General features: G+C 38.8%; 1 protein-coding gene across 1 annotated transcript in view; it reads right to left on the bottom strand.

Annotated features, from left to right (window-relative positions):
- Gbeta5 (guanine nucleotide-binding protein subunit beta-5) overlaps positions 1-13,840 on the bottom strand; it is a 108,744-nt gene that overhangs the window by 30,787 nt on the left and 64,117 nt on the right. Inside the window, exons 7-8 of the mRNA XM_067147382.2 lie at positions 6,445-6,585; positions 2,204-2,300 (exon numbers count right to left, since the gene is read on the bottom strand). Of these exons, the coding sequence (XP_067003483.1) occupies positions 2,204-2,300; positions 6,445-6,585 (238 nt within the window). The remainder of the gene's footprint in view (positions 1-2,203; positions 2,301-6,444; positions 6,586-13,840) is intronic.

Below are 13,840 nucleotides of genomic sequence, written 5' to 3'. Positions count from 1 at the left end.
CCATATACATGTTTGCTATTATTGGAGAGAGTGGCGACCCCATCGCGGCCCCTTCTGTCTGTTCGTACAACTCCCCGTTGAAATAGAAATAAGTGACATTAAGGCATTCTTTAGCTAGTGTTGACAGGTCTTCTGGAAGTTTCTGGTCTAATAGCGGAAAAACTTCTGTTAGCGGCACCTTGGTGAAAAGTGACGTGACGTCAAAACTTACTAATAAGTCCGTACTTTCAATTTCATTGGTCCTTAAGGAGCTGGATGAAATGTCGGGAGTCCTTCACGTAGGTTTCAGTGTGTCCTGTATGTGGCTGAAGTAGTCCAGCTAGGTAATGGGCAATATCGTGCGTGGGAGATCCTATAGCGCTCACGATAGGTCGCAGCGGTATGCCTTTATGGATTTTAGGAAGGCCATACAATTTAGGAGGTATCGGGTCCGAGGATATCAGCTTCTTCTGTATTTCAGCTGGGATACTGGAATTTTTTACTAGTGTGTGGAGTTTGTTCTTAATGCGGTTGGTAGGGTTCTTTATTTTTCTGTATGTAGAATCGGTGAGTAATTGTTCTATTTTCCGAGTGTAGTCTGTGCGTGTCATTATCGCCGTAGCGTTGCCTTTATCTGCGGGTAGGATAATTGTTTCCGTATCTTGACGTAGTGTTTTTAGGGCACGAATTTCTTCTTTAGTCAAATTGGATGGCGGCGGCTTTGCGGTTCTCAGTAGACATGATATTTCCTGTCTGATCTCCTCTGCAGATTCGGTAGGAAGGTGTCGGATTGCAATTTCAACTTTTCTAATTATTTCTTCCACCGGTACATTAGTCGGAGCTACTGCGTAGTTGAGTCCTTTTCTCAAGACCGAGGTAGTGGGTTCACTGAGTGGCTTGTCTGTGAGATTAACTATTACATTCTTCTGCAGTAGAGAATGTGGTTTCGGTTTCTGTTTTTGTAAGAGGCGGCAAGAGACTGGCAAGTTGCAGGTGGAGATGAAATAATTTCTTGTTGAGGTGGTCCAGAGTCTGTCTTGTGTCACTGATCCGTTCTCTGAGGAGTTTTATGCTGGTTTTGTGAAGAATATGATCTGTCCGTCGGTTTTTGGTGTGATATTTCAGTCTCACACATGCTGGTATAATGCTGTTGTCGCTGCAGCGTTTCAGAAAGGCGAGTCGAGCCAGGTAGTTACTCATTTTCTTTCGAAGGTTGCCGAACTGCCTAGTAGCTTTGAGAATATCCTCCCCGTAAAGGTTTCGTATCTTAGAAGTGAAGCTTCCACGGTGTGAAGAATTATTTAATTTAATTTCCAGGTTGAACCGTGTTGTACTTGTCTGCACATCACGTACAGTTTGCCGACGTTTCGAATACATTGCAGTACACTTGCCAGCACTTTGTCTCTCAATGACTGGACCACGTTAGACAGCATTAGCAACACACAATCCCAGCGTACATTGGAACTAGCCTCGGCCATGCAAAACAAGGAATTCAACTCTCTCTGAGAGAGAGAGAGAGAGAGAGAGAGAGAGAGAGAGAGTGTGTGTGTGTGTGTGTGTGTGTGTGTGTGTGTGTGTGTGTGTGTGTGTGTGTGTGTGTGTGTGTGCGTGCGTGTGTGTGTGAAGTACTGCATCGTGCTTAGCATATTTTAAGTTTAAAAACCTCCTCGCAAAATGGAGTTAGGCCTACATTCACGTAAAAAATAAATTTGCTTGAAAAATGTGAGTAATGATCAAGAAGTGCTGACTGAGTAATAACTGATAAAAAGGGATATTTTCAGTGAAAATTTCTTTTTAAGTGTTAGAAATGCTAGCAATGAATAAACTATACAAACATAAAAAGAAAATGAAACATTAAAAATAGAAATATTTCACAAAGATAGTACTGTCAGGGAACTACAGGAGATGGTTGTTGCCTAATTGAAGCTGATATTACATCTCTTCAGTAATTGCTGCATCCAAATTCGACTGTTTTTTAAAATATGTTGCATTGATATCTAATTCACTTGTCAAGGGCTTGTACTACAACTAGGATATGTCAGTCAAAATTGCAAAACTCTGACTGTGATTGTTTTTTTTAAATGGTGTATACTATCTTTAAACTTTAAAATTAACCCACAAAACAATTTCCATTGTTGTCCAAGAAAACTAGATTGAGCTGGCTGAGTAAAAACAAAGGGGATTTCATTGTACATAATACTTTACAAGACCATTAATTACTTACCACTAACTGAGAAGTCTACTGAATTAACACCAAATATAATACTTTCTTTGCTATAGACTGCAACTTCCTTATCAGCTCGTAGGTCAAACAATCTACACTGAAATAATGAAAAAGCATCAGTTAGTAAGTGAAACACATTATCATTCAAAGTAATGCAGTAGAATTTCCTACAAAGCGAACAGACAAGTACCAGATAATAGAGTTGACAGTTAATAAGAATTTATAGTTAAGTAGCTTAAAAACATGTAATTACAGTATATTTACACACTGTATTATGAAAGGTGAAATATTTAGTGAGTTATCTCAATTAAAGCAATTAAATACATTATAGGATGTACTGACGTACATTAATAGAAACAGAGTCAACTAGATAGCGGTGATGAGAGTAAAAAAAAAAGTAAAAAAGAGCTAGGAATCAAAAAAGGATTAAATACAGTTGTTGGTGATATCTGTAGAAGTATTTTAAGGAAAGGAACACTGGAGGGCACACACACATAATACAAGAACCAAAAACTGCATTTTATTTGTTCTAAAAACATCTGCAGGGATGTCAAAAATCCAAAATTCTAAAATCTAGCATATTCCAAAAATACACCAACAATGGCAAACGTACAAGTAAACACAATTAAATGATGACAGTGAAAATAAACAACCGTACAGGTAATGACCGATGAGTCAAGTGGTGACCTCTTGGACTCTGTGGACAGTGTTTCCGATCTTGTGTGTGATGAATCAAATGCCTATGACAACTTAAACATGGAATGTGACTGTGTATAACCAAGCAAGTGATAGTGATGATGTTGATAGTAATAGTGACTGGGAAGCAAGGAATGTTGACCAGGACACTCCAGCACAGGCTACACAAAAGTTCCTAGAATCATTAGTTCTTTAATTTCCTCCTCTCTTACACCACTCCTCCTACACTTTGATGTCATGCTTTTACAAGACGCATGTAAACAAGTCAAGGAACTTTAAATATTGCTCGAGTTTATCAATAGCGTTGCCTACGTTATAACACAAGGCCTGGAAATAGAGCCCGTAAAACGCTATGGAAGTGGTTACACTGAAGTTCAATGGCAGGCCGCTAGGATCGCTTTCTTGCCCCCTGTCTACCAGGCTCGCGCCTTTAAAAGTGTTCATTAACTGAGTTGGTTGTGAATGTATTATGTATTTGTCTGATATTAAGCATTCGCAGTTCCAGTCATGGTTTATTCACGAGAAATTAAAGGTAGTGGAATTTCGTTTCACAATTTCCAGTGAATGTTCAATGTTCGAAACATTATACAAAGGAAGTATTACGCATGAGATACAAATTCAAGCTGATCGAAGTAGGCCTCTGTTCCTAAGTTTTGATCCGAGTTACGTCATAAGAATCGGGCGATCCCAAAATTTGTCACTGGACTTTTTTTAAACTATACTACCGTGACTGGCAATCATTTGAGAGGCATCTTCAAACTCAGAAAGCCGTAAGACCTATCTGTGTCGGTGCGACGTAAAACAACAAACTCAGAAATCTTAAATTAGGAAACCAACGAGGAAAATAATTTGCCCAACAAATTTCACGAAAATGAATGTAGCAAGAGCTACAAATATTGTATTTTCCCCTGAAACAATCTCCGGTTTGAAAAGTATGGAGGTGGTTTTGTCCCGAGAGCATAAAATACAGTTTAAAATAAGCCATTTGTTTTATGGAGCATTTAATGAAATTGTTCAATGCGCATAACGTCTGCAACACCTCACATGGGACATATTCAGGAACGAGAACAAACGAGCATCTTTTAACCGGGCGAGTTGGTCGTACGGTTAGGGGCGCGCGGCTGGTGACCTTGCATCCGGGAGATAGTGGGTTCGAATCCCACTGTCGGCAGGCCTGAAGATGGTTTTCCATGGTTTCCCATTTTGACACCAGGCAAATGCTGGGGCTGTACCTTAATTAAGGCCACGGCCGCTTCCTTCCAACCCCTAGGCCTTTCCTATCCCATCATCGCCATAATACCTATCTGTGTCGGTGCGATGTAAAGCCACTAGCAAAAAAAAAAAAAAAAAAAAACCATCTTTTAGTACTGAAGATGAACTCCTCAGTTGGTTAATTAATGATTTCCTGTCATATATTAAGAAACTTAAAATGCATTCAGAGAAAGTAAAAAAGAATCATGAGAGAAATGTATCAGGCATAGATCTTGACTATCCAGTCCACTGTGGCCTGCGTAAAATACTTCATAAGTATAAATTTACATTATGCATTGACGAGGAACCTAACGAGCTATGACATCGAGCTCTTCTTCAGCTACCTAAGGCACCAAGCGGAATACAATGACATTATGGTTCGTGTGGCAAAAGAAAAAACAGACTGTAAAGGCTGTTTAGAACATATCTGTTCTCCAGCTACTCAAAGTCCAACATTGTGTCTTATTCGTTTTCAAGATCGAGAAGCCCTCAGATACCGAAAATCATCGTCTGTGGCACTTCTGCAGTGAACGACGGAATTTGTCACTTCCGCTACGCGGTACTTGTCCCGAAGAGAGTTACTAAAAGGTGTACTTTTATTTTTTCGAAAGACATGTTCAACAGTGTAATTAAGTGTGGAAAGTGTAAAGGCGACAAACCACCTCTTTTTCTACTATGAAAATTTCTGAGACCTCTGTTAGACAACATTGCTTTGAGCCACTCAAGTAGAAGAGAGAAAGTTTTGAAACTTGAAAAGAAGCCCCTCAGAAGGAAAAAAGACTGTCAATACTCGCAAAAACATTCAGTTCTTTTTATTTAGGATATACTTTACTTATTGACATATACGGCCATGCAAATACAGGGGGGCAAGACCGCGATCATAGCGGCTGAATGGTGAACTAGGAAGCAACCCGTTTCCAGGAGTGCATTTCAAGGCCTTGTACAATAGCATAGGCAACGATCAATGATTAAAATTATCTGAAATAACTACATTAAATTCTTATAATATTTCTTGAAGTGCAAAAGTGAAACATTTTCCTAATTACGATGGTGGTATTTGCGAATTTTTCCCATTCATCCAGCAGGCGTAATCACACAAAGTTCTTGGCTAACTTTAGCGCGACTTAATAAGGTAATTCTGACACGTGTTGACTGTCCTCTGGTGCTTGACCAAGGAACTTGCTTCACAGACATTTTTATTCATATCTCTCCATCAGTTAAAACTTTACAAAACATTTCCATAAATTTCTAACAATAATTTTCTCTTAACTGTCGGCTGAAATATCTTCAGGTCATTAGTCATTAATGATTAACAGTAGTATAATATTTGAAATGTTCCAAAAATCTGTAGCTCTTCCCGAGAGTTCGGGTCACATGACGCGTAGCGAACAAAACGATGATGATGATGATGCTTGTTGTTTAAAGGGGCCTAACATGTAGGTCAATGGCCCAACAAAACAATAGACATGGATCTAAAATATCATTACAAGTAACTAACCTCATGTTTTAATCTGTATTGAAAGTCTGTTAAATTACAATAAACAATGTTATATTATAATCCACCTACTCAATACATTATAATGTTATTACATTTAGAGTTTCACCATTAATATAAAGTTATAAGCTGGACATGTTTCACTCCCTTATAGAGCATCATCAGCCAATCTAGAATCTCAAAGTTTGGTTTATGTTACTAAATGTAATACAGTAACATTATAATGTACTGAATAGGTGGTTTACAATAAAACATTGTTTATTGTAATCTAAAATATTAATCGGGAGGCTCGCTCTATAATACAAATGGAGGCTCACCTTTCCAGGGCAATTCTTTTAAATCTGTAGGATTATGGGTTCATAAAAAGACCTCGACAAAGTTGTGAGACAGACAGCAGACAATGGTACGAAGGTAAACGGTGCAAAATGTTTGTTAAGTTTTACCCAGAGGCAAAGTCTTTTCAGTTTTAATTACTGTATTGTTGGAGTGAAAGTAACTCATGGGGACCACTATAAGAAATTTGGTGTTAATATAAGGGAAGATCTTTGTTGGAGTAATGACATTAACATGATTGTAAATAAAGGTTGTAGATCTCTTCATATGGTTATGAGGGTATTTAGGGGTTGTCATAAGCATGGAAATGAGAGGGCACATAAATCTCTGGTAAGACCCCAATTACAGTATGGTTCCAGTGTATGAGGATCCTCACCAAGATTCCTTGATTTTGGACACAAAAATCAGACAACAAACACAAAGTGATCAACGTGTAAACAAAATATTACCATCATTCAATACTTACAGTTGAATCATCAGAACCAGTGGCAACAGCATCACCACTGGGATGAAATTTCACACTGTTGATATCAGATTCATGTCCTTCAAATGACTGGACACACTGGCCAGTTCTCATATCCCATATCAGAACCATTCTATCGCAACTCTGTAAAGTAATTTCTGTAGTCAGTTTTCTAAGGGCTCATTGTGAATGAAATAACGAACAGAATTTATCACAAAATGAAATATAAATATGACAGTTTACAAGTCTTCTGTTCCAACAGAAAGAAAAGTTCAAAGTTTTTTATAACGGAATCAGTAGGGGAAAAGACATTAAAATACCTTAATAACACAACTATGTAGCTTCTAAGTATAATTCAAATATAAAATACAATTACAGATACAAGAGATAAACTTGAAATCCAAGACAAAATGGTGAAGGAAAAAGAAAAGAAATATTAAAAGAAATATATAAAATATTAACATTCTTCATCACACATTATGAACATATTTTTTAACAAAATTTTAACAAATCAAAATTACTGATATTTCTATATGAGTGTGATGCATTTTATTGTGTGTTCATTATATTTTTAAGCACTTGCTTGTGGCAGGCAGCTCATCTATCCTACTGGAGTGAAATTCTCACACTAATGGCTATTCATTTGAACTACTAACTCAGAAAACATTTTGTCAATGACAGGATAAGAAATGCTGGTTGAAGAAGAAAAGAAGAAGTGGAAAGAGGAAGATTTTCAAACCTCAAAGAAAGATGGTTTTGTCCAAGAACCTTGCCAATCTAATGTTGAGATCGGAAGAGAACAATAGTTGCTGCTGGGATTTTTTTTTTTATTTTATTTTTTTTTATTTATTTTTAAATGAAAACTCACAGTTTACCTGCTCAGGGAACAAGAGTTAACTACAGGAGATTTTTACTTCTCAGATGAAAGATGAACTGCCATAAGCAAGTGTAAACAATAATACACTCAGCTGAGGCTTCACGGTTTTCACACCATGCTCATTAGATGTGAGCCCTCCTGGAGGTATTGACATTAATGCTATTTAAAGTTTTGAAATTTCATTGCTGAAATTTTCTCACGATACATGCATGTATGATGCATATCAATTTACATTGATGAGCAACTAAATTAGAGAATAGAGATACATGGCTCATAGCATGTAGTGCCCCTTTTCGTTCTGATGATGGCAGAGACGTGGCATGGCATGGACTCTGCAAGATTTCACACAAAAACAAATTCCTTTCTTGGAAAATAGTACCTTGTATCACCTATTCAATACAGTACAATCCTGCTATCTCAACTCCTGATAACTCGACATTCTTTATAACTTGACGAGAACTAAACTTTTTTTTTTTTAATTACTAAATTATTTTCACTGGTCAAGATATAAGATATAAACACCATGCTTCCCCCCCCCACAACATGACTTTGGTGTGTCAGCCAATGGTAGCTTTTCAAATGGAAACATTTTTGGAAGCAATGAAGAAGAGATACAGACATAAACTTGTTTCTTCTCATCTTAGCCATGGACTGTGGAGGAAGAGTATGAATTGATCAATAAACTAAAGAAAATAGACGTTAAATATAATGGGGTGGATATCTGAATTTTGGAATGAAATCAGCATATGAATCTCGTTCGTCAAGTGACCTTTGTAACTACGCAAACATCCTCATGTCTGTGGAGTGTTCAAGGAACCAATCGACCACAATTCAGGAGCGACAGGCCAGTGCATTGTCTTGCTACAGGCAAAGGTTTCCTGTAAGGTACTGGAGGCAAACAAATAGATAGACATGATCAGACAGTAGATTCCTGTAACGTTCGTACTCTCTCCTGAGAAGTAAAATTCTGACTCTCCGCAAAACAATAATCAAACCAGTCCTAATTTATGGCTGTAAGGAACGGGTAATGAACTGAGGCAATGGAGAAGAAATTGAATGTCTGGGAAGGAAAAGTGTTGAGGATGAAATTCAGCCCAATTAAGGAGAGAAGTTGAGGATGAGAATAATGAAATAAGAACCTTGTATAAAGAACCTAACATGGTAGTTTCGGTCAATAAGATGGTTATGGCATGTGCAACAGATGGAAGGAGCAATATTCCCAAAGAAGGCTCTAATGGGACATCATGTTGGTAGGAGAATGAGAGCCTGGCCACATGTGGGATGGTTGGATGATGTGGAAGCAGGCTTGAGAGCTATTGGAGTGAGGGGATGGTGTAGACATGCAGAAGATCGACACAATTGGAAATTTGCGACTAACAAGACAAAGGTTCTCAGAGGACCGTAGTGCCATGTAGTAAGTAAGCCATTAGATATAATTCTACTTTATGATTAAGGTCCCTTTCACACGATCCACTTCTTTCCATGCCACATCACGCCACTCCACTCTACTCCACTTCTCAGACACTCTGTTTTTCCTTGCTGTCCACTTCCAGTACCTTGCCAACAACTTCTAGTCCCTACCACATCTTTTGCGTCTCAGTCTGACTTTGGACCATGGATGCGAACATTATCTTTGGGATTTATATTCTTACAAAAAGAAGATTGAGGGGAAAGAAGAGTATTAGGGTTCATTTGGGTCCATCCATTGAATTCATATTGCCTAGAACAAGGAGCACGTTTTTCTTCTAGATGTACATACCAGTAATCCAAAAACGTTCTTTAATTACTTTCGTATGAGTGGGAATTCGTCTGATGATTTTCTTTTTTAAGTCAAGAATTTCATGTTTGGCCCTCAGACTCAAAAACGCGCCACTTACAATAGCTTAGTGGACCGCGCATTTAAAGTCTGTCTGAAACAGATCTGAGTAGGGAATTGAATACCATTCGTGCTATAGCTAAGTTCAATGGTTATAACAACACTTTTATTGAACGCATAATCAATAAATTTAAGCATCGCTCAAAATCAAATTTTATAAAGGTTAACTCAAAACCAAAATTGTTTTCGACTTTTACTTTTGATAAAACCATATATAACGTCACCAATATATTTAAGAAGCATAATGTTAACATCTCTTTCAGAACTAACAATAGAAATTCAGACGTTCTACACAATTCCAGCATGAGTAATAGCTCTAACCCTTTCTCAAAATCAGGTGTATACAGATTTCGATGCAATGATGTAGCAGCTCATGTTGTTGTTTGAGTCATCAGTCCATAGACTGGTTTGATGCAGCTCTCCATGCCACCCTATCCTGTGCTAACCTTTTCATTTCTACGTAACTATTGCATCCTACGTCTGCTCTAATCTGCTTGTCATATTCATACCTTGGCCTACCCCTACCGTTCTTACCCCCTACACTTCCTTCAAAAACCAACTGAACAAGTCCTGGGTGTCTTAAGATGTGTCCTATCATTCTAACTCTTCTTCTCGTCAAATTTAGCCAAATAGATCTCCTCTCACCAATTCGATTCAGTATCTCTTCATTCGTGATTCGATCTATCCATCTCACCTTCAGCATTCTTCTGTAACACCACATTTCAAAAGCTTCTATTCTCTTTCTTTCTGAGCCAGTTATTGTCCATGTTTCACTTCCATACAATGCCACGCTCCACACGAACGTCTTCAAAAACATCTTTCTAATTCCGATATCAATGTTTGAAGTGAGCAAATTTCTTTTCTTAAGAAAGCTCTTCCTTGCTTGTGCTAGTCTGCATTTTATGTCCTCCTTACTTCTGCCATCGTTAGTTATTTTACTACCCAAGTAACAATATTCATCTACTTCCTTTAAGACTTCATTTCCTTATCTAATATTTCCCGCATCACCTGCCTTCGTTCGACTGCACTCCATTACTTTTGTTTTGGACTTATTTATTTTCATCTTGTACTCCTTACCCAAGAGTTCATCCATACCACTCAGCAACTTCTCGAGATCTTCTGCAGTCTCAGATAAAATAACAATATCATCGGCAAATCTCAAGGTTTTGATTTCTTCTCCTTGGACTGTGATTCCCTTTCCAAATTTCTCTTTGATTTCCCTTACTGCCTGTTCTATGTAAACACTGAAAAGGAGAGGGGACAAACTGCAGCCTTGCCTCACTCCTTTCTGGATTGCTGCTTCTTTTTCAAAGCCCTCGATTCTTATCACTGCAGACTGATTTTTATACAGATTGTAGATAATTCTTCGTTCTCGGTATCTGATCCCCATCATCTTCAGAATCATAAATAGCTTGGTCCAGTCAACATTATCGAATGCCTTTTCTAGATCTACGAATGCCATGTACGTGGGCTTGTCCTTCTTGATTCGATCCTCTAAGATCAGACGTAAAGTCAGGATTGCTTCACGTGTTCCTACACTTCTTCTGAAGCCAAATTGATCTTCTTCCAACTCAGCTTCAACTTGTTTTTCCATTCTTCTGTAAATAATACGTGTTAAAATTTTGCAGGCATGAGATACTAAACTAATGGTGCGGTAGTTTTCACACCTGTCAGCACCGGCTTTCTTGGGAATAGGTATAACAACATTCTTCTGAAAATCGGATGGGACTTCTCCTGTCTCATACATCTTGCACACTAAATGAAATAACCTTGCCATGCTGGTTTCTCCTAAGGCAGTCAGTAATTCAGAGGGAATGTCATCAATTCCAGGTGCCTTGTTCCTATTTAGGTCACTCACAGCTCTGTCAAATTCTGACCTCAAAATTGGGTCTCCCATTTCATCAGCATCAACAGCCTCTTCATGTTCCAGAACCAAATTATCTACATCTTTACCTTGATACAACTGTTGGATATGCTCCTGCCATCTTTCTGCTTTGTCTTCTTTCCCTAGAAGTGGTTTTCCATCTGAGCTCTTAATATTCATACACCTAGATTTCCTTTCTCCAAAGGTTTCCTTGATTTTCCTGTATGCAGCATCTACCTTTCCCAGGACCATACAGCCTTCGACATCCTTGCACTTCTCCTTCAGCCATTCTTCCTTAGCTATCTTGCACTTTCTATCCACTTGATTCTTTAATCGCCTGTATTCTTTTCTGCCCTCTTCATTTCTAGCATTCTTGTATTTTCGTCGTTCATCAATCAGGTCTAGTATCTCCTGAGTTATCCACTGATTCTTAGTTGATCTTTTCTTCCTTCCTAACATTTCTTCAGCAGCCCTACTGACTTCATTTTTCATGACTCTCCACTCTTCCTCTACAGTCTTTCCTTCAGCCTTTTCATTTAGTCCTTGTGCAACATGTTCCTTGAAACAATCCCTCACACTCTTTTCTTTCAACTTGTCTAGATCCCATCTTTTTGCATTCTTTCCTTTCTTCAATTTCTTCAACTTCAGATGGCATTTCATGACCAACAAGTTGTGGTCAGAGTCCACGTCTGCTCCTGGGAAAGTTTTGCAATCCAACACCTGGTTTCTGAATCTCTGCCTAATCATAATGAAGTCTATTTGATACCTTCCAGTGTCTCCAGGTCTCGTCCACGTATACAGCCGTCGTTTGTGGTGTTTGAACCAAGTATTGGCAAGGACTAAATTATGATCAGTGCAGAATTCAACCAGACGACTTCCTCTTTCGTTCCTTCGTCCCAATCCAAATTCTCCTACTGTACTACCCTCTCTTCCTTGGCCTACCACTGCATTCCAGTTTCCCATCACAATTAGATTCTCATCACCTTTTACATATTGTATTAAATCTTCTATCTCCTCATATATTCTTTCGATTTCTTCATCATCCGCTGAACTAGTAGGCATATAGACTTGCACTATTGTGGTGGGCATTGGTTTGGTGTCTATCTTGACGACAATAATTCTTTCACTATGCTGGTCGTAGTAGCTTACCCGCTGTCCTATTTTCTTATTCATTATTAAACCAACTCCTGCATTTCCTCTGTTTGATTTTGTGTTGATAATTCGGTAGTCGCCTGACCAAAAATCTTGTTCTTCCTGCCAACGTACTTCACTTATGCCAACTACATCTAACTTTAGCCTATCCATCTCCCTTTTCAGATTCTCTAACCTACCACAACGATTCAAACTTCTAACATTCCACGCTCCGACTCGCAGAATGTCAGTATCCATCTTCCTAATGATCGCCCCCTCTCGTGTAGTCCCCACCCGGAGATCCGAATGGGGGACTAGTTTACCTCCGGAATATTTTACCCGGGAGGAAGCCATCATCAGTACATCATTCATACAGAGAGAGCTGCATGTCCTCAGGAGTTAGTTACGGCTGTAGTTTCCCGTTGCTTTCAGCCGTGTAGCAGTATCAACACAGCTAAGCCATGTTGAGTATTATTACAAGGCCGTATCAGTCAATCATCTAGACTGCCGCCCTTGCAACTACCGAAAGGCTGCTACCCCCCTTTCGATGAACCATTCGTTAGTCTGGTCTCTCAACAGATACCCATCCGATATGGTTGCACCTGCGGCTCGGCTATCTACATCATTGGAACACGCAAGCCTCCCCACCACGGCAAGGTCACATGGTTCGCAGAGGGGCAAACTGGCCGTAGCATAAAAGTTAGGTACACGGAACATACGAACGCAATTAGATATAAGAGATTTTCTGCGGTAGGCCAGCATATTCACAACGCTAAGCACAAATTTTATGGAATAGACCAGGATAATGAGATCCTTGACACGCTTAGCAAGGGACTTCTTTCAGATACCACCGAAAGCTGCTACATTCACTTAGACCAATTTTTTAATTCAAACTTTAATTTGAATGACATCTCTGAGAAACCGAAAATCTTGTTTGATGTTCTCAATGCAGTGTTTAATTTGTTCAAAATTCCAAAAAACAGCTCAGTCTTTCAGATAGGATGAAACTCTTTGACACGATATTTCCTCCTTCCTCTAAACCCTGCTGATCCCGCCCAGTTTATCGCCCCTCCTCCTCCTCCTACCTAACACTCCTCTCTCTCCCCTTCCTTCCCCAGCCGGTCCACACGTCTCCCTTGTGCTTGTCAGTTCCTCTTAAACTCAACTCCGCAGTACATACAACCAGTCAAAGAAAAGGTGAGTCTCTTCATAAAACTTTACGTTCTTGCCCCATTTCCACTATCCGAGTTAACTCATTTTTATCTTTCATACTACAGGCCTGCATTGGAATGAGAATATTTTAACTTCTTCAACATACAGTTCCGGTCACAAGATCCACTAGCTCCAAAGAAATACAACATAACATCGTACTTATGAAGATGGCTTTTATATGCATTATCTACTGACTTAGTATTGTTTTTACGCTCCTAGAGGAACATCTTCTTTCAATGTATTTAACATAACTGCATCACACCTAGCATACATTTCTCTACATACGTTGATGCCAATGCTGCACAAAGCACCCTAATCTAAAAAATTTTAAAACTGTCAATGACTTTGAACTCATTTCTACGAGGCTTACGAACTTCAGTTTTTTATTTTATTAGTGACTAACAAGTTGTCAATCTTGTACTAATTATATATTCAAACC

This window comes from Anabrus simplex, chromosome 5 (genome assembly GCF_040414725.1).
Source record: "Anabrus simplex isolate iqAnaSimp1 chromosome 5, ASM4041472v1, whole genome shotgun sequence".
In the NCBI taxonomy this organism is placed as follows: Eukaryota; Metazoa; Arthropoda; class Insecta; order Orthoptera; family Tettigoniidae; genus Anabrus; species Anabrus simplex.
The sequence above is the reverse complement of the archived record's forward strand: the minus strand, read 5'-3'. Positions and strand labels throughout refer to the sequence as shown.